The sequence below is a fragment of the Rhea pennata genome, chromosome 17 (genome assembly GCF_028389875.1).
Source record: "Rhea pennata isolate bPtePen1 chromosome 17, bPtePen1.pri, whole genome shotgun sequence".
Classification (NCBI taxonomy): domain Eukaryota; kingdom Metazoa; phylum Chordata; class Aves; order Rheiformes; family Rheidae; genus Rhea; species Rhea pennata.
Window position 1 is genome coordinate 8,501,070 of NC_084679.1, and position 20,571 is coordinate 8,521,640.

Consider the following 20,571-nt stretch of genomic DNA (forward strand, 5'->3'; position numbering starts at 1 on the left):
GAACAAATGAGTAACCAGCAGGGTCATGGTAGGAGAGACAGGAGCAGATGTACTAGGGTAATGGGGAGCCTTTACAATTTCACCTGAAATAGCAAATGTTTTAAAAAAAAAAAGAGGGCACGGGGCAGGGAAGGATTAACATCTGAAGGTTTGTCATTCACTAGTTTAAAGAGTGATTTTCCATGTAACGGCATAGACCTTGAAACTTTTATATTTAGCTTTGTCGTGGCATAATTTTGATTCTGTGAAAGTGAATAACCCACTGGGTTATTCTCTAATCAAATTAGCTTGCAGCCTCTGCTATATTACTTGGATTATGTTGAAGACACCCAAATGTGTGCTCCAGGCGATGATTGTCCTTCACTCCTAAGACTCACCTACTTTAATATTTTTAAGATCTGAATGGAACAAAAGAAAAAAAAAAGATCTAGTTTTCATTGTATTCATGTTAACAGCTACTGCCAGAGATTTTCTGGGGTTTTTACATTTTGAATTTTATTTTTTTTTATTTCCATCTCAGTGAATCTCTTTTTTCTGGGGTAGCTTACCTCTTGGGTGCAGGCCATCCATCCTTCAAGGTGTAGTTTAAAAGCAATGGTTGAAGTCTTGAAGCACGTGCTCTGAGACCTGCCTTGGGGGAATAGGTCTTCTATAGATGTCTCACTTGCGCTGAATCATTTACCACATTTGAGTGTTAATGATCAATAATGTAAACAATAACGGTAGTTGTAGTAAGGTTTATAATTGTTAGTCACATCAACATAAACCCTGCTATGAGTTAAATAGCAGTGGAGTTAAATAATGTTGATTATTAGCTTAATTATATACAAGTATTGTAAATCTTGTCCCTGACAACAGCAGGGACCTCTCTTTTTAGGCTTCAGCAAAAGGCCTTCAGCAAAACAAAGCATCTGATTCCTATAAGCTTCCTATATTCTATATTCATTCAAATACAAATGAAATGTATTTCATTTTACTGGTTTAAAGTATACTGAGAACACTATAGATCCTTTAGATTTCCAGGTAAAAACTCCTAATTGAGTAGTGAGCTAACAAAAAGATTAGATGTAGCATCATAGCAGTGTGTTTTAAGACATGTAACTTGTAACCTTTACTTCATCACAGCTGAAATCAAATTGCCTTCAACCCACTCATCCTACTAGATCCAGAATAAACAGTTAGAAGACAAGGCAGAATTTTTTATTTGTACCTAGTGATGTCAGTTCCACTTCTGCAATTAGTCCCACCTCTGAGTGTTCCTGTTTGAAATTTTGGGTGGCCAGTTTGCATTGAATGGAAAAATCTGTGGTATATTTTCAGGGAAAACCTTAGAGTCATCAGGTGGAAGTCTTCGTGCGTAGCCTGTTCTTTTCTTGCTACACCACTTAGACTTACAGGGAGAAGTAATAACTTGCAAAAGAAGTAAGTTGACGGCATGAGGAAGGGAGAAGGGATATATATACACACATACATATATATGTGTGTGTGTGTATATGAAATGAAATAAACATTCATATGAATCAGCCATAACAAATCACAGCAAATTCCCTAATCAAAAATCTATCACACTCATTCTGGAAGGTCACTTTTATTAAGCACAATAGTAAGGTGTTAAGAACTGCTTTTTCTACCGAGTTCCATACTGAAATTTCCTCTAACAGCTTCCTGCCAGCTAATACTGGTTCTGCACTGAGGGAAGACAGCCATGAATGTTCTCCACTAAATAAATATGTAAATGAAATTTCCAGAGTTACATACCATGGAGCCAGAGATCCGAGAATAGCTAAATGTTTTCTAGTAGAGCAGTGGTTCTTCAGCAAGCCCTGCTATCTCATAGTGGCCGAGTACTTTTTGGTGACTCCATCATGACATGGACGTGGCATGTAAATGGACTAGATCTGCAGTCCAAACAGAAGGAGAAAATAGATGTTATTAGAAGTGGGAAATTACTAGATAGATCATTGTGATTAAAGTGGGTTTTGGCTGTATCCATATTAAGTTCTAAACTCCTCCTTAATTTTAAAGAAGGCTTATAACCCTCATCCGTAAACTGCAGCAGTCTCTCATAGTTGTAAATAATAGCTTTAAGCCACTTCTCTTCTGTCAGACATCTCAGCATCCTTGCATCAAACAGAAGTGGAGCTGCTTGGTAACTCCTCTGCCATCTCCATTCCTCGCTGGAGAGCACGAGGAGCTGAAGCCACCATGGCACCAGGTAGCTCCAGGCTGGGGGTTCCGGAACAGTGGGGCTGGGTATCTCCTGCAAGCAGCCGCAGCTCAACTCTGTAGGAAGGAAAGGATGCATCTCTAGTGCCTTAGAAAGACACTGTATACAGCCCTGAAAGTGTGATGCGTCCCAGAGTGTCTGCCTAACGAATGGAAAAGGAGCGATGGGCCACACAACGCCATCGCAAGTGGAGAAGGGAAAGGAGCTGTTAGCACTTTACAAGAGGGGCAGACTGCATCTCTTCCCTTGCTGGAGTTCCCTCCATTTTGCAAATGGGTGAAAGGCAGCGTCAGCCGTTGGACATTGCACGCACCCTCCTTTCAATTACTGAGCACGACTGCAGCATCGCGCGCCGGGGCCGCGTGGAGGTGAATCGAAACAGGAGCGAGATGAAAAAGCTTCAGTTCATTATTTGCTCGGGCCTTGCAAAGGCTGCGCTAAGCTCAGCCCTTAGTTCGCATTACCCCTCGGTGTAATCACAGGCATCACACGTGAAAATAGCCTCTTGCGTCATGCAAGCTCTCTCTTTCTTGGCCCATATAGGTGAAATTAGCCATAGGGTTGTGCGTATGCAACTGTCTGTCTTTGGGTTTCTTAAAGCATCCATTGCAAGGGTACAAAAATACTGTAACTGTGAATATAATGAGTATCATTATAGGATTGCACTAGCTATGAATTGACTTCAAGGCAGCCATATCAACCTACCATTAAATAGCTAGAATGAGTCCAAATAGAGAGATCTAGATTGCAAATAGAGATATAACACCAGATATTCCTACTTTTTTAACTATGGAATAGATTAGTGGAAAAGACATCATTAAACCTTGCAGTAGTTACGGAAAGTCTTTGTACTTGTGTATTAAGGCCTGAAGTGGGAGGTAAACATGGTAAAACAGCTAGAAAATCTCTCTTGAGTGTGATACGAGTATTGCCGTGTGGATGGCACTGGAAGCTGATTTTGTATGTTTAATCAATGCGTTAGGAAAAGGCGGCCCTGTCTTTTCCTCTAGGGGATGGAGTGGGGATCTTCATGGGAAAAATGGAGAAATCTGATGATTCTTACTTCCCCCCCTCCCCCCAAAATGGTGACTCTCTCCCATGAACTGAGCCTTTTTTAGACCTGGTTTGAAAGCAGGCAGCTGTAGATCTTACTTTGTAGATCTCAATAAATAATTTGTGATTATCCCTTTTTTTCCAAAAGTGCTTCTTGTATATAGGTGTAATAATAAAGGAGCCGTTTTCAGCATAAAAGATGTGCTTGTCAAACCACAGCAATGATTTTCCAGTTGCTGCCTTTTTTAGTTGTGCAGCCTTCTAATATTTCTGCTTGAATTCTTTCACGACAGAAGCAAATGAAAATTACACCGTGGTTTTTAGGTCTCTGTTCCCTGATTTTTGCTTGTCATGTCATGAACTTCTTCGAAGCAGTGAAATGGCAGCCCATCTCCCTGAGAGCTCCAGACAGATTTCTAAAGTTGTCTTGTTAACAGCTTGTCAGAAACCTACATTTCAGTCTCGCTGAGTTTATATCATGCAAAAAAAAAAAAAAAAAAAAAAAAAAAGTTGCTGGAAATTATGATTTTTACAGGTTCTGACATTTTTCTAAAGAACTGAAATGCTCAAGGCTGCTGTCTCCCTTAACAGGCTGTGCTGTTTTGGGTAATATTCTGCGTTGCATCAACTGAACATCAGAGCAACATTCAGTTTCTTCCCTTTAACATGTTCTTTGAATTATTTAAGGTGTTTTGATGTTGGCTAGAATTTGTAACAAAGTCCTCCAGCTTTTATCCTAAAAAATCAAAAAGGTTGAGATTTTTTCCTTTCCCCCCTCTCTCCTCTTCCTCTTCCCTAGTTCCCCCCCCCCCCATGCTTTTAATAGATCCTTGCGTGGATCATCAGGGGACTTTCTTTTATGTTGTACAGCTTGAAATGACTTAGTCAGGGTCTTCCTGATTAATTTATGAGTGCTAAGGAAAAGGGAAGGGGGGGGAAAAAAACCAGTCCTTGAGGGATTGACCCTAAGCTGCAGCAGATCAACTCAATTTTATGGAATGAAAAGAGACTTAAGCAGTATTTTTAGCGTGGTGCCTCGGCCGCGGAGGTGAGGAGGCTCCCGCTGCCCGGTGGGCTGCAGCCGGGCGAGGGCAGCGCGGGGCGGCCGCGGGAGTCGCGTTTGCCTCCCGGGGAGGCGCCGGGTGCTTTCGGAGCTAAAGCCGTGGCGGTTTGGTGCATGCGTGCGCTCTGTGTCTCCAAGGGACAAACGCTCCCTCTCTTTTCCATCTTCTCCTTTTATTTCCGTTGCCCTCCCTCCCGCCGCGCCTGCCGCCGGTTTGCAGGTGACAGCTGTGGGTCGCTTCACGAAACGGCCCCCCCGGCCGAGTGCCGCTTCGCGGCGGGGACCCCCGGGCCCAGCACAGCCCCTCCGACGCATCGCTGCCCCGCAAAATTAGTTATAGCGCCCGGGGCGGCCGCGCTCCCGCTCCGCGCGGAGCCTCCCCCTTCCTCCGCCAAATGCTGAGGGGAGAAGGGGAAAGAAAGGAGGAGGGAAAAAATACCGCTGCCCGGAGGCTCAGTCTCTCCCCGCGCCCCGGGAGGCCCGGGCTGGTGCGGCCGTGGGGAGGCCCTGCCTCATTTCATCAAGCTGTCGAGGAGGCAGCGGAGCTCAGAGGACGCGCCGCCGCCTGGGGCAAGTTCAAGTCAACACCGGGTTTCCGCGGTCCCCCCCGCCTCGCGCTCCGGCGCTCGGCTTCGCCCCGCGCCGCCGCGGCTCGCGGCGCCCCGCCGGCAGGAAGGCCTGGCGGGGCCTTATAAAGGACGCGGCGGCAAAATTGCTGCAATAAATCAGGGGCCCTCTGACGCTCGGCGGTAGCTTAGTGTCGCGGCGCTTTCTTCGCGGCGCGCGCCCCGAGGCCCACGAGCAGGCTCCCCCGTCGGGCTGCCTCCGGGGGACACTCTCCCTTCCTGTCGTCCCGAGCAAGCCCCGGCGGCGCGGGGCCGGCGGCGGACGCGCCCGGCGGCGGGGCTCCCGCGGGTACGCTTGGTTTTGCTTCTCCGTTCAAAGGAGACGGTGACAAACCGGGTTTGAAGCCTAACGCTTCTCTCTGAGCCTCGCTGTTGGAAGGAAATAAGGTAACTCAATATGGTCAGGAATAGTAGAAGAGCAGGAAGGCGGCCGTCCTCTGGGGCTGTCTGCGTGGGCGTGTAAGTTTTGAAGGTATCTCAACCCTTCATATACCTTACGCAACTTCTTGCATGAATATTCTGCCAGGCCAGCTTGCACTGTGATTATAGACCGTAGATTTAATATTTTGGGCTGCTCTTCCTTATGCCTTATACCTCCCCACGCAATTTTGTTTGCAGGTGGACTGGTTAGGTTATGAGCCCCTCAGGGCTGCAATCTGTTTTTTCACACAGGCAGCTTAGATGTTTATCACCCTCTTCTTAAGCATAATATAAATAATCCGTGTAGGTATGTGCATTTGTGTATAAAGGAAAACAACCCTTTCTGCAAGCTGTTTGGACAGGAGCTGGCAGCTTCCGTGATGTGCGGTGTCTGGCACGGTGGGGCCCTGGCCTCGAGGATCTGGAGGCACGACCTAAATAATAAACATTAGCGCCTGGATGGAGTAGGAGGTATTGAATTTACCTAAATAAGATGAGCTGAGTTCTAGGCAATTCTCAGATGCTTGGAGGATGTGACCCCGTTTCCGGTAAAGGAGGGTTTCTCTGTAACTGACTGATGACATAACATTTAAAGTGTTTCCCATCTTGTTGCAATCATTGCAAGACTTGGGTTGGTTTTGTTGGTTTTTCTTTTTCTTAGAGCTCTCGTTCCTGGTGTGAGGCAGTTATGTGAGAATGTGATATCATGTTAATAAGCGTAGCACTTTCATTACCTGAAGAAAAACTCGGTAATCTGGAAGTTAAAACACTTTGGGAGGCAAACAAAAAGGATCAAAGGATATTTTCATGGTTCATGAACTCTCCTGAGAACAATATTCAGGATCACGTACAAACACTTGAAATCCAGATTCTACCACTTCTTTAACTGAATGCATTTGCAAAGAGCGCTGTGCCAACAGAGGGGTCCCATAACACATAGCCTGAGTGCTTCTTCTGTGGATGCTGCTTATTTGGATAAAACTGTGCATCACTTATTCCAGGCCTCGTACCCTCCCACAGTCAAAAACATAGATGATGGAAACAGTCTAACTGTGCTAATTGTGTGGATTGTGGGGTAGAGCTAGTGATCACACTGCTGAACATGTCTGGCCATAGGTTGACCAGGAAACCTTTCTGGTGGAGATCTAGCTTTATCTGCTATGCTGCAAATAACTAAATATCTAAGCTGCTGTTAATTGAAGTGATTTGATTTATGCTTATGCATTATGTGAACCACGGCAGGTAAGTTCATGTTTCAGGATACATGTGTTTGGGAAGAGCAAGAGGTTAGGGAAGCACCGACTTTTCTTTCTGGTTGAATCACGGCAGCAGCCAGACTTTGCTCTCCTGCGCTGTCGAAGGAAGAGCTGGTTTCACAGAGTCATCTTGGCATAGGGCTTTCTCAGTGGAGTGCCCTGTGAGCCTGCTCCGCTCCCTCTTCTCCTCTGCACAGTTTACGTCCGCCTCTGTTGGGGCAGAAGGAGCGAGAGTGAGGGAGGGGAAGAGATAGCTGAGGGCCTGTTTGTGGTGGACAGAACCGATTCTGTCTGAACTCTGTATTGTTTTTGCTTAACTTTACCCCACAGGAGGGTTTTTCTGACTTGAATCTGTCACGGCAAGAATTGTTTCCAAAAGGCAGCACAATTAGGGGTCCCCATTGCAAACATTCTTGGGGGAATTGAGAGGCAATTGGCACAACTGGGTGAATAATCCTTTTACAAGCCTTTATGAACCCAGCACAATGGCTGTTTACAGTTTTGCTGATAGGCCAGGAGTGTTAACAGGCCTTTAGAAAAATCCAGGTAATTGAAGCTTTTGTCTTCCAATGAGCCCCTATAGCTGTCAACAGTTGCCATTCTCTGCGTTTTCTTTAAGTTTGTATTTTGACAAGGGCCTTTGTGCGCTGGACAAGGGCAGCAGCGTGGGAGGCGAAGCTGTGGGGCCGGGGCGACATTCCTGCGGGGAGGAGGCACCAGGCCGGCCCTCCGCCATGGCGCTCCTGCTCCTCAGCCCAAACCACCTTGCCTCGCTGGAAATCCTTGGGTTGAGCGAAAGTTTCTCCTATTACTTCGTTACTCGTTTAAACTTCCTCACTATAGAAAACATCAGCTTCAGGCCGTCTTGTTGACCCAAGGCCTTAGCCCTGGTGTCCCTCCATGGCTGAGGGAGGTGGAGAAGAGGAGGCTGCAGAAAGGAGGATGTAAAGACACTTCAGCCTGTTACCACAGAAACTGAGCTGGGCCATTGAAAGCTCCTTGTGCTTTTACCCCCCTGAAGAGCATGGGTCAGTGGTGGTTCTAGTTTTCACGTATCTCTCCCGGGTTTGGTTTTGCCGTAGCCGTTTCTGTGACGCTCGCACGTGTTCAGCAGCCTGAGAGTTCCTCTTTCTGTATGCATATGTGGGAGTGCATTTCTTTAAATCAAAAAAAAAAATAATTCTGAAGCTTGGTTTTCTTCACCAAAGCTGACCATTTGTTTTCTTTGGAAGCGGGTGGGAGATTAATGCAAGTGGTAATGATGAGTTTGAGTTTGCTTCAAAAATCTCCATTTTGCAGGACACTGCATGTTAAGCACAAATCCGCATCGAATAAATAGTGGCGTGTTACTTTTCCCCCTATGTTTCCTCATTGCATAGACCCCTCAGTAGCTCTGATTCAGTTTAGGACTTAATTCTCCCAAGGATTAAAATGTACTATTTTGCTGAACTAAAAGCCATGCCATACGAATGCAGGCATCATTTTTGTGTATATTTAAGTCTTTCCAGGTTGGAAGAGGTGGGAGAGGAAAGATATTTCATAATATGGTAAACAAGATATTATGCACCTCGCTGTCCAAAATAAAGTTTTTAAAGCTTATGTCTTGCAGTCACGGCTGCAGGGGTGGGCCCCTTGTCTGCACAGAGCCATTTTTGCGTGTGGAGCTGCATCCATAGGGCCCACTGGCTTCTTGAATTGCAAGATTGCAGCGGCGGTAATTAAACTAAGAAAGATGTAAGCTAAAATGAGACAAAATTCATTGCTGTCCTTTTCATTTTAAAAACAATTAATTATGGAGTATTTTCGGATCCTGAATGTGGAAAACGTATCCTCAGAGAGCAGATGTTTGCTTCATTTGTATGTCTGTTTATAAAATTTAGCATGTGCATTTGATGGTTCACTTGCTTTTTACAACTTTCACTTATCTACATGAGACAAAGTGGTATATTGGTACAAAGGGAAAATTAGGTATCTAAACAGGGCAATTCTGCACCTTTTAGTAATGCAAACCATCAGTAATGGATTTTTATACTCACTGCGGACATGATTTTTTGAGGCCAAATCTGTTTTAAAGAGTTTTCTCTTAAAAGCCAGACAAAGCCTATCCTTCTCTTTTTTAAGTATCATAATACAGTAACAAATATGGAGACAAGTTTTGGTACTAAAACATACCTACATATATATATATACATGTATATATACATGTATATATATATGCAGAGGGAAAGAGACTCTAATATTATGTTGTATTTAAATAATAATGATTACTAAGGTCCCACAAAATTTTTTTACATCTGCTCTCAAATGCTTTTAAATTAAATTTATTAAGGCCTACAGTGCTGCAGTTTTATTAAATAGATTGTCAGGGTTCACAGGCAAAAGCATGTGATTTTTAAAGATAATTTTAAAAGTTGTATAATCAATATATTTCTGAACCTAATTTATTTGATTTTTTCTTATTTGTATCATTTTTAACTCTCTGCATTTGTATTGATGTTGCCCAGGCACAGGATTTTATGCAACAGAGACTTGAAAGTACTTTTTATGCCTTTTTTGAGGTAGGTGTTATTCAGTTGTAACATTCTTACGTGGTAGCCTGAAAATTTTAATTTTGACATCTGAGAAGTTGTAGATCAGTGCAAACTTTCCCAGGCTCATTTTCAGATTTGTCTCAAACCTCTTTTAAGTGGGCTACTGCTTGGGCCCTATTTAAAGTAGGGAAATTTTCTATGAATTTCCACCGTTGCTGGCAGCAGCGTACATGCGTTATCAGCAAGTGACACAGCTGCCTGCTGCTGCCATGTCAGCCACAGAGTCACTTCACCATCCCTTTAAGCGCTTACACCAAGAGTAGTGTCTTTCTAGAAGCTAGCCTTAGCCAACTCATAAATCATTGAGCCAGATGCACATATCACCAGGTGAAACTCTTTAGTCTGAGCTGTGCAAGAGTTTGAATTATGTCATCAAAATATTCTGCTGCTAAATATGTGTGTACAGTGATTAAAATGGAAACTTAAGATATAGCCTAGACCAGATTTAAAGAGCAAAATAATCTGGTCTTCATGGCCCACTGAATTATGCTAGTAATTTAGGGGTATGGGCACGCCCCAGGAGCAGCCGGGGCAAACAGGAGTCGCATGATTCTGACTCGATCTCAGCCCTCCAGGGTGGAGGTGAAAGGCTCCTCGTGAGTCATCCTGCATTTCTCAAGAGTGTGTAAATAATAACAAGCATGCTGCTGTGACTGCATCTTCTTTCTCCTCCCACCCCTGTTTTTAATAAATATGTTGCTTTGTCAGCACTGTCTGGAGCAAGCACAAATGCAGCAGGTACTGGAGCAGCCCATGCCCAGCATAACCTGTTTCAGGCTGCCTTGGTTGTGATGGACAAGTAGTCCTCTTCCAGTCCCGGAAGAATCCCTTCCAAGTCCTCTTCAGAGCAGAGATGTTTAATTGTGCACAGTTGTGTCACAGGGGTTTGGAGGAATCAGCAGTTGGCTGCTAATGATGATTTATCAAGGCTGATGCTAATTTGGATCTGAATATCTGGTTTGATCTGAATATCTGGAATCATTTACCATGCTTCCTATAACGATTCTCCTGAAGTTCAGTGATGGAAATAATCTCCAAAAAAGACACATACAGCTTACAGGAAAATATTTGCTAAAGCCATGGCTCTCTGATGTTCTTGCCTTCCATGCACAAATTAGTTGGCTAGGATTTAGTGCGGTCTGCAGTCATTAACACTGGTTGCTTCAGTAGGTCTTGCCTGCCGGCAGCTGCCTAGCCCCTGCAGAGCAGTGTGCTGCCTTCCTGGGATTTCTTTCACTTTTGCTTCAGGTTCTTGTTTCTCCAAAATGGTTATAGATACAATTAGATCTGTGCACATCATTCTAAAACAGTTGAATTTTTCTATGAAAAAGAGATCTTATGGAACAGGAAGGGCAGTGTTAAACAAGATTTAACTTTGAAAGAGAAGAGAGTTCTGCTTAGTCAAGACTGTAGGAAACAAGATTCCTTACATGAAACCTTTCCACTGCAAACAGTTAAATGAAAATAAGGACTCATTTGGAGAATTGAGCAGTCTTAACTGCAGAACCATCATGACAGATCTTTCTGCTGCATCTTTGTTCTTGGTGTGTGTGGTGTGTTTTGGAGAATTGAAAAGATTCTTCAAGTGTTTGGGGTCAATCATTTCATGTGCCAAATAGAAGAGATTACATAGTGTCTCAAAAAACTGCAGAAAGCTAAGAACGTTATGACTGAACTTTCTACTTCGTAACTTTTGGATAAAAGGATATTACAAGAAAGAGTCCTGCCTCTCCTTCAGGACAAGGAGCTGGACAGAATGACCAGTATTCCTGCTTTTACATGTATTTGCCTTCTCGTGAACCATTTCCTCATTTGCAGCTTGTCACTGTCGGCAAGCCCACTGCTGTCTTATAGAAACAGGGAACCCAAATAAGAGCCACCAATTATGAAAACTCGCCTGGACCATCGCTGTCAAATGCAGGTTGCAATGCCAGCTGACGTAGAATGGTCCAGTCCGACACAAAAGCTGCAAAACGCGAGCCATTTTATGTCTGTTTAATGGACACCAACAGATTTATTTTTATTTCCACCTGTAAGTCTTTCTCAGCTCCAGCCAATGAAATTTGTATGTCCTGAAACATTCATTGCTCAAGTTATCTTTCTGTCACTTGTGCTGATAAAATAGAGCATTTCATTTTCAGAGTCTAAAACTCTTTAAGTAAACACTTTCTCCTGGGATCACGATCTCATTCAAACTAAAAAATGTATCAGAATTTATGATGTATTTTAATTACTATTCTTGATACTACTCATTAAATTAGAAATTGATTGCCAGTTTCACAGTTTCCTTGTTAGATGACAAAGTGCTTATCAAGGTGAAGCAATGCAAAACTGTTGCTATGTATTCCACAATTTGGGATGATAAAAAGGCATGCTTTTTGTTGTGGTATTCATGTTACAGTTGTTATTATAAAGCATAGCTGATTGTCATTTTTGTTTAAAGTTCATTTTCCCTCATTCAAGTAAGAGTATGCCATATTTTTGTATAAAAAGAGATAAATTGCCTTTGTCTGGCTTATGCTAGCAATTTAAAAGGCATTAATGCAAACATCAGAAGTGTATGTTTGATTGAACTGAGAACGTAATAAATAGCTATCCTAAGGATTTAAGCAGATGATGCAAAAGATCCATATACATAAAGGTGTTTCACAAAACCTTCTTTTTCTCTCTCTAATCCACAGTGTGACAGCGAGAGTGATATTGACGATAAGGTAAGACTGAATTTTCTTCTTTTATATGCTTTACCAGCTTGGAAATTCCCTCATAGACAAATTAAGGATGAATCTAAAAGTAATATTTTTCCTCCAGCCTTGATGTCAAATTTAAAAATATCTATAATTGAATGGAAGAATGTTGCATCAGGTAGTCTGTTTTTTAAGCTAGTCCACGTTCAGAGAAGAGAAACTTCCATGAACATGATAGTCTTCTTGATTAATATGTTAGCATTTGTTGGACCCAAGTCATAGTGTTAGTGTTAGTGCTGTCATTCTGTTTTGGGGGGAGTCTCCTCTGATAACTGCTTGAGAGTTCCTATTTTATTGATAGTAACCTTTGAAGGTGTCAATTTTGTAATCAGTTTAGAAGATGGGACAACCAGTGCCTGCCCTCAGAGGCAGTATCGTAACTGTCAAGGAGTGTTTTGTCACGTTACATACATATTTATCACAGAACAATGATTTTTCTGACCTTTTCTTTTGATACAGAGGTTGGTCATTGAAAGGTTGTAGTCGTGTGGTTTTGGATAAGGATTTCTTGTTTCACTTTTGCAAGGAAAACAGAGAAATCCCACTACATAGCAACAGGTGCACTATGCTTTTAAACATCGCATCTATAATAGACTTGAGTATTCCTCGCTGACTTCTGTTCTGGCAGATCAAACTTGGCAGTCTCAGGTTAGATCTTCATGAAACTTTTATTGTATTTTGGCTGTCCAGTCTCTTGAATTCATTCATGAGAAGCTGCAGCACACAGGTTTCTACTGGATCAGCATTACAAAAAAGAAGGCTGACTTCAGAAAGCCCCGTCTCTTTGGTGGCACACCTGGCTGCAGCCATGTATTGGAGGTTACCCTGAGTTCAAGAGTAAAAGCTTCTTCTGGTTAAGTCTATTTTTTTAGTATTATTAGACCTTGGGAAGCATTAAGGTGCTCTTCATTTTCTTCTAAAAAACCCATCAGCTACCTATTATCCCTGGAATATGGCAAAAGCTGTGTTTGGGATGAAGGCTTGATTGAAGAGAAACATTTAAATCTTAGCTGTTGAATGAAAGATACTCTGCATATTTAATTTTATATACATATATATATATATGTATGTATGTATGTATAGTCACTCCTTCCACCACCGCCATCACCCCAGAGTTCATATTTCTTACTCACAAAGTTGCAAAGCAACAGAGCTGATGGCAGGGGAAGTGAGGGTGAAAAACTATTCCCTAAAAGCTTAGATAGGATGGAGTTAAAACATTTCTTAGACTGCCCAATCAAAGAAAGTAAAAGCAATCACTTAGAAAATGGTTTAAAGATCTGCCAGTCAAACCTCAGATGAAGTTGTAAGTGACATGTAGTTTTATTATACAGCTATGCTATTAATGATTATCTAAATTACACTGGTAGACCCAGCTAGCAGCATTACATCTGAGACTGACGTTTGTTAGATTAGGTTTGACTTCACCTTGTAGAGAAGAAATTGAAATCTGAACAACATTGATTAGCTTTCAGAATGTGGGATCTGAGGTTACCTTCAGAGGAAGCTGCATTGTGTTTGGCTGGTAACTTACTGTCCTTTACAGCAAATGAAAGACTATTATAGTGTTCCTTACCATTAGGATGGCATTTCTTTACATATCTGTAACTGTAAGTTGACCTTCTAGGCTCATATATTTTCCAGCTACCTTATCCTTAAGACGACTCCACTTTAATAGTAACACTTCTTTTCTTCGTAAGGAGAGCAGCACAAGATTTTCATCTTTCTATCTCTTGCCTGATCTGTAAAGGCATGAGACAAGACATTGGTTCCATTAAATAGGTCTCTGGAAATAAGTAGAGTTGCTTTTCTGTCAGCAAAGACACATGCGCTTGTATATAAACTCATGGCGGTTGAAGTAGAGAGACTTCAAACCTTTCATGGGGATAATGTAAACGCGACATTGCCTTCAAGCTGGAGAATACACGGGGAACCTGCCTGTCTGTTAGTACCTGGCATGTTACTCTCCTGGAAACTCATTCAGTATTTGCCTTAAAGCCTAGTCTGATTGATGCAACAAGCAGTTATAAAAATACTGGCATGAATACCCTGAGGGATTACACTGAAGAGTGTGTTTTCCCTTTTCCATATGTTGGCCAAATGTGTCTTCTAATAATGCTTGCTGCCTTTTGCGGCCAGTATTGGAGTATTGGACGTATTGTCTAGCCCAACATCAGGCTTCCCACATGACACGATGGGTCAGCTGCTTTCCACAGTGCTGCAGAGCAGTCCTGCCCTGCTGCTCCGTCAGCAAGAAGCAGTTTTCTCTAGGTACACCTACGTGTGTTGGCACTAATGAATCACGGGGCAAGAATTAATAAGGTACTTTTGATTTGCATAACACTTTTCATTAGTGTTAAAACAGCACATCACCATTGTCTGCATATAACACATGAGAAAAATGGACAAAAAAAAAAGTTGTTCACATCAAAGTACAAACTAAGTCAGTGATAGAGCTAGGAGAAAAACTGAAATTTTCCACCTCCTACTTCTCCTTCTACTGTGCAGCTGATTATCCACTGTTTATTTAGTTCATAGGTATATGGATTATTGAGCTCCTAATGCTTTTAAAACATGGACATTAAAGCAAAATTAAGGCTTTACCCTCACTACATTGAAAATATAAACAGATTCTTGATGATTTTTTTTTCCTTTGCGCAGTGTTGGGCAGGGCTGCAGGGGAGAAAAGTAATTGAGCATCATCAGTCATACATAAGCTGTATCGGAATTGAGGAGTCATTACTTTTGCACGATGTGCAGTTTCATAGCATATTGTGAGAACGTTTCCAAACAGTGCTGCTATTTTTAATAATCAGAGAACAGGAGCTCAAGACTGGGGACTTGTCCATCGCTTCTACTTTCTGAGTACTGTCTCCGGCCGAGTATAGCCTTTCATTTCTGCATCACTGCTGAAATCTCAAAGGAAGTAAGTGGGATGATACTTTCTCACACCTATCATTCTGTCACCACACTCTTTTTGAGTAACTGTTCAAAATACCCAAACTAATAAACTGAGCTGTCTAGCCATTTAACCAAGCGAAAAACTTAGCAAATCATGCATTCCCTAAGATGAAATGCAAATCCCACTTCTTCTGCAGTATTTTCCTTGAAGGACATCATCAGTTTGGACACTGCAACCGTTAGAAGAATTGTCTGGTAGTTTGTTGAAACTGTGGAAATGATGCCGTGCTTTTTGTGAGGCGGGGGGGAGAGAAAGGGAGTTAGCGTGGTAATCGTATTACACTATCTCCATGCTCCGCAATAGCTGCAATGTGAGGCTCACGGTCCATAAACATTGTTACTGAAAATATATACTTCCTTTAATAGCAACAACAGCATTAACAGATAGCAATTACCCTTCATTTTCAGGAACTATAAAGTCTCCATTAATTCAAGATTTATGTAGTTATAGCATTTAGCACAGGAATAACACCACAGAGAATTGGTTTATACACACGTAATGAGAGAGCTTATGGCATACTTTAGTGAACATTAACATAATAGAGTAATATAAACCATCAACAGTTCCACTTATTGTCTCTTACCTGCTTTAGCATCACCATGAAAAGTGGCTAGCAGCTTGGTAATGTGCTCTGTTAAATGGCATTCTGCAGAAAGCCAAAAGTCAACTTGTGTAAAACAAGGGAATGAGTAATCTCTGCTCGTTACTCCAAAATGTTGTTCTCATTTTTTTAATAACAGTGTTCAAGATTGCATTAAAAAAAGCCTATTTCTTTCTTTTGAAGTAATTCAATGTTCATGTTCTTTCAGTCTTGGACTTCTGTCTGCTGTGTGCAAAATTGTGGGTTGTCAGCTTAATTGCACCACCCTGGCATGTAAGCAAGCTCTCCAAATCAAGGGTTAGATATCAGGCTTTCCTTCATTTAATGTGGTGCTGAGTAAGATATATAAAAAATGACACTGTATTTCTAAGTTGATTCAGTATTTACCATACATTTTTTCTGTAGTTTGTGTTTTAGCAACAGCAAGCATTCTTTAAGGCTAGTAAAGCCATATCCAAGGTGGAAGCAAAAGTCAATCTGCCAAAACAGTGCTTTTGCCGTGCTCTTTGCAACAGTACAGTAAGTCCATTAGGCCTTCCTTTCTGCAGCAATGTGGATTCAGCCTTGCCATGCTGTTGCTCACTGTGCTAATTTCTGAGTCCCAGTAGGTGCCTGGAACCCTATAGCAGCACACCAACAAGTGTGATTAGCACTCACAGTTGTGCCAGCCCTGATAGCTCAGCCATGGACCATGTCCCAGCTCTTCCAGGGCCAGACAGATGCAGAACAGCTCACAGCTTAAGTATGAGATGAGAGGCAGCCAAGGAACTCAGATAAATGGGGGGCCCAGTGCTAACAGTAGCATTGTTTCATATGTTTGCAGCCCTGTTGTTGTCTAGCTTTTGTTTTGTAAATAGGTTTAGGAGGCTTTGAAGAAGGGAAATCAAGTGGTTCTTTGGCTGCAAGTTGGAATTTTCTCTGTAGTGGAAGACGTGATGGAAAGTAGTAGGGAGGTGGTTATTTCAAAATTGAACAAGGAGGTGATCAAGTCTGGCCAGTGAGAGACAAGAATTGACATTGATATTGAGTGTAAATGTTGGGTAAAAGTAAGGAAGCACTTAAAATGTGAAGACTGATAGTTTACAGTATGAGAAGTGGGGAGGTATGAAGGGAACAAAGCTCCAGACTAGGAAAATAATTTTTGCTGCAGCTTTCTGCATGGTTGCAAGGACACAGTTACATCTGCCATAACTAGAGGAAAGGATGAGATGTGAGGTGGTGAGGACGTGGCCGAAAATTTTAGCTTTAGGGATGAGCAGAGGATGTTCACTATGGTATATAGAAAAAGAATATACAGGACTTAAGCACAGGTTGGATGTTAAAATCTAGATGGTGATCTGAGGTAAAGAGAGCACTAAGGGCTACAGATTTGAGTTAGGAGTGGAAGCAATGAAGAAAATAAACTATGTGGAAAATCTGAGGAGTTTCATTAAAAGTTCTGTTTTAGCTGTATTGACCTTGAAGAAGTGGCTACAAGCCCGCAACAAAAAAGCATAGTTCAGGCAGCAGGAGAAAGCGATGTGATCATGAAGAGAGATCTAAAAGCAGAAGTGGTTACTGTCTTTGCATGTGTGTATGTGGGTTTCTGTATGAGATTACCCAGAAATAAGATGAAGCCTCATGGCCCCAGATTAAAAACTTAGCGGAAGATGATCTGAAGACTACTCCAAATGACAGGAGTGGTTACGGCGGCAGCAGAGCAGCACAGCGAACTGCTGAAGGCCGGGGAGGGAAGAGCTGTGTCCAAGGTAGCTGGCAGTCAAGGAAGGCGAGATCCGGCAAAATGAGTTGGTGGGTGAGTAGAAGCCAGATGGCATACCAGGTCTTTCCAAATCTGGAAATTGGTCTCCTCCATCTGTCCAAATTTCTGTGGGTTTTATTACATCTTTCTGCTCTGTTGTTCTGTTCAGCTTCATTCATCAGTGCACCAGTGCACCTTCAGGGAATCGTCTCCTGGGGCTGAAATAAGCCACAGTCCTGGCATCCCTCAGAGCTACTCTTCTGCGGCCCACAGGGGCCGTTATTTGTTAGTACTTGCTGTAGGAGGCTCCTTCCCCCCAAAACTTGTCACATTTTTTCTAGCAGTAGAAGTGGGTTCCACCTGATAGATCTCTTACTTCTGTGAGACTGGAAGTTTAGTTCCCCCTTTGGATAATCAGTCATTTACTATTTTTGATGCTTACCTAAGCTAGGGCCTCCGAAAGTTTTGTCCATCATCAGGTTTTCCATTTCTCTGAGGAATGAATGCTTGGTACTTTTCCAGTAATCTCAATTCTTACTGGTTGGAGCAGCAGGAACGGAGCAACAGTGATTTGCTGAATGACATTCAACACGAACCTGAACCTAAGGCTTTTCACGTGGCAGTACTTGCACTTCTGTTAGTGTTACACTTCAATCTGTGACAGTTTTCAACTGTGACTAATAACTAAAACTCTTCACTTGCCAGTTACTTCCCAGCTGGGTTTTCAGACAAGGTCTGATTTATGTCATCCTTTTACCATAGCATGCTCTGCTTATGAAGAGCAATGGTGAGCACAATTTTAGAAGCATGTGCCTGGGCTCTGTTGGAGGCATAGTAACCTGCAGCAGTAAAGCCTGTCCACATGTGCGTATTTGTGTGTGCATGCATATATGTATACCCAGAATCTGTAATTCCTCTGAAGCTTAATTCTTACAGACTGAAAACCCAGCAATGGGAAGTGAACACCGGCTAGAAACCCGATTCCTGTAAATAATAACTGGATAAAGGTGGTTAGTTCTCTTAATTGAAGAAAGCCTCTGTTTGACAGATGAGCCACAAGTTGTTATTAAAAACAGATCTGCTTTTATAAATTATCAAAATAGTGCCTTTAGAATAACCTTGAAGCCCTTGAAAGCCTTGCGTTCTATAAACAGGCAAACATTATGTTGTTGCCATTACAGGAGACAAAAATTCACTGCTTAATTCATTTATTTTATAGTCAGTTCTCCATGAACAGATTTACCAGCAAAATAGCATCCTGAAAACCCACTGCATACCCAGTTCACTCAGTCACTCTGTGGGAAATTCCAGCCGGGGGAGAGAATTGGCCTGGGCTCCCATCGCCCACCCACGGGGTACGCAGAGCAGATAACAAGATTCCCACTGAGGCTTCGAGGAATTGGTTAGGCCCTATAAACCCTTGCAGAGGGAAAACAGCCCTCTTAGTTCTCCTTCCCAACAAGGGGGTCTGCAACTCCCAGTGAAAAGAAAAAATAATAATGGCCCATCTTGACCCTGATTTTCCCACAATTTAAATAAACCAAGAAAGCATTTGAAAAAATAAAACAGGCTCAAAGCTTCAGAACCAATGTTTTTCCCTCCTACTGGGATTTTGAATGTATTCTTTTCCCTTTATGCAGACAGTAACTCAAATTTTAAGTGCATAAGTCTGTATATAACCAGCTGAGTCATCACAGTCTGTGGTGTCCATATTCATTCTTGTACATGTAGAATTTTCTTTTTCAGTACGAACAATGAGAAGGACCTTGTAGTTTGCTGTCAAAAATCTGTCATTAACTCCCATTAAAAGACTTGAGAGATCTTACAGAGAGCTCTTGGGCAAGACAGGATAATGCTAGTTCTGCCGCTGACAGTCTGCAAATCCCTAGTTCTGTTTGTTTCTTTGTTTTTAATTGTTTAGTGCCTCCCTCCTCCAGTTCCCCACCCATGAGCATTTTCTTCCCCTGACACCAGGGACCTTGTGAAACACTTGTAAGAATTGAGGTAACAGAGGGAAGAGAGCGATCATGTACATCTCTCTGCCCACACTAGGAGACCCTGTTGTGACATAACCATAAATCCAAAGGGCTACCTGGGTAATGGTGGTTAAGTCTTTGAAAGATGTTCAGATACTCTGGTGATGGCATGAGAATGATTTAGTTGACCATAAAGATGCCAAGAAGATGAGAACATTTTGGATGATGCATACTCCAATATCTGCAGTGGCAGAACTGGGGCTTATTTTGCTTGTAAAGTTCCTAATAACTACATTTTAAAATTGTTTTACCAGATTAAGTAATGCAGAAGAGCACAGCATGCAGCACAGTGTGCCCTATGCATGCATAAGGAATAATATTCCAGGGTGGCCAAACTGTCAGCTTCAATGTGAGTTGTGTAGCTTTCCAAAAGTTCTCACTTCTGGGTCCAATCTGAAATAAAATCCAAACTGATTTTCATTACAAGACTCTCTTACATATGTAAGAGTTGAGGTTAACAGTGACACTTGGATCAGTAGTGAAGACTGGAGGTAATGTTTGCCTGATGTTCTTTGGGAATTCAGCCATAGCATCATGATTGCAGTGGGTATTCTTTTGCATAGGTGATTCTCCTAACACTTAGCAACTGCTGTTTTAACTTAGCAGCTGCTTATCAACTGCTACTTTTGTCTGTAAGATCAGTCAGGCACTTAGAGCGGCACTCTGAATTGGCTGAGCCTTTTTGAGCTGGTGCTGCACAGCCTTCGTTCCACATTCTCAGGGACTCTTAGGGACCAGAGTCTCCAAGAGCTAGAACTCAGGTTTTACATAAGCCCAGACTAGAAGAGTGAACTTCTGGTGCTGACCCCAGTACAGACGTACCAGCTTCTTGGCTTGCATTAGCTCCACACAGTCCTTTTCAGGCAGCAAGGAAAAGTCTTTCTTTTGTTCATCTGTGAGCCTCAGGCTCCAGGTCCAGGCGGGGGTGAGCAAGGCATTTTTCTTGGTATAGACTGACTATTTTCCAGCTCTCCTGCTCTCTCTGAATCTCAGGTGCTCCTCACAAGCCTGTGCTAGCAGAGTGGGCTCTGTGCCTCCCCATGCTGCATTGCATTACACCCAGGACAAGAAAATCAACCTTCCTCTGACCTGCCCACCCTTGCTCCTCACAGCAAAATGAAGCAAGCTTTAACTGCAACACAGTAGAATGTCACTCCTAATTCCATATTAGCGATTATTAATTTCTCTATATGTACTGTAAAGACTGTATAATTCCAGTTGTTAAGTTTTTATTCTTTTTAACATTTCTTG

At 42.4% G+C, this 20,571-nt stretch overlaps 1 protein-coding gene across 16 annotated transcripts in view; it reads left to right on the forward strand.

Annotated features, from left to right (window-relative positions):
* FBRSL1 (fibrosin like 1) overlaps positions 1-20,571 on the forward strand; it is a 548,288-nt gene that overhangs the window by 356,079 nt on the left and 171,638 nt on the right. For all 16 annotated transcript variants that reach the window (XM_062590526.1, XM_062590518.1, XM_062590519.1 and 13 more), the window contains one exon: positions 11,918-11,947. In XM_062590526.1, the coding sequence (XP_062446510.1) occupies positions 11,918-11,947 (30 nt within the window). The remainder of the gene's footprint in view (positions 1-11,917; positions 11,948-20,571) is intronic.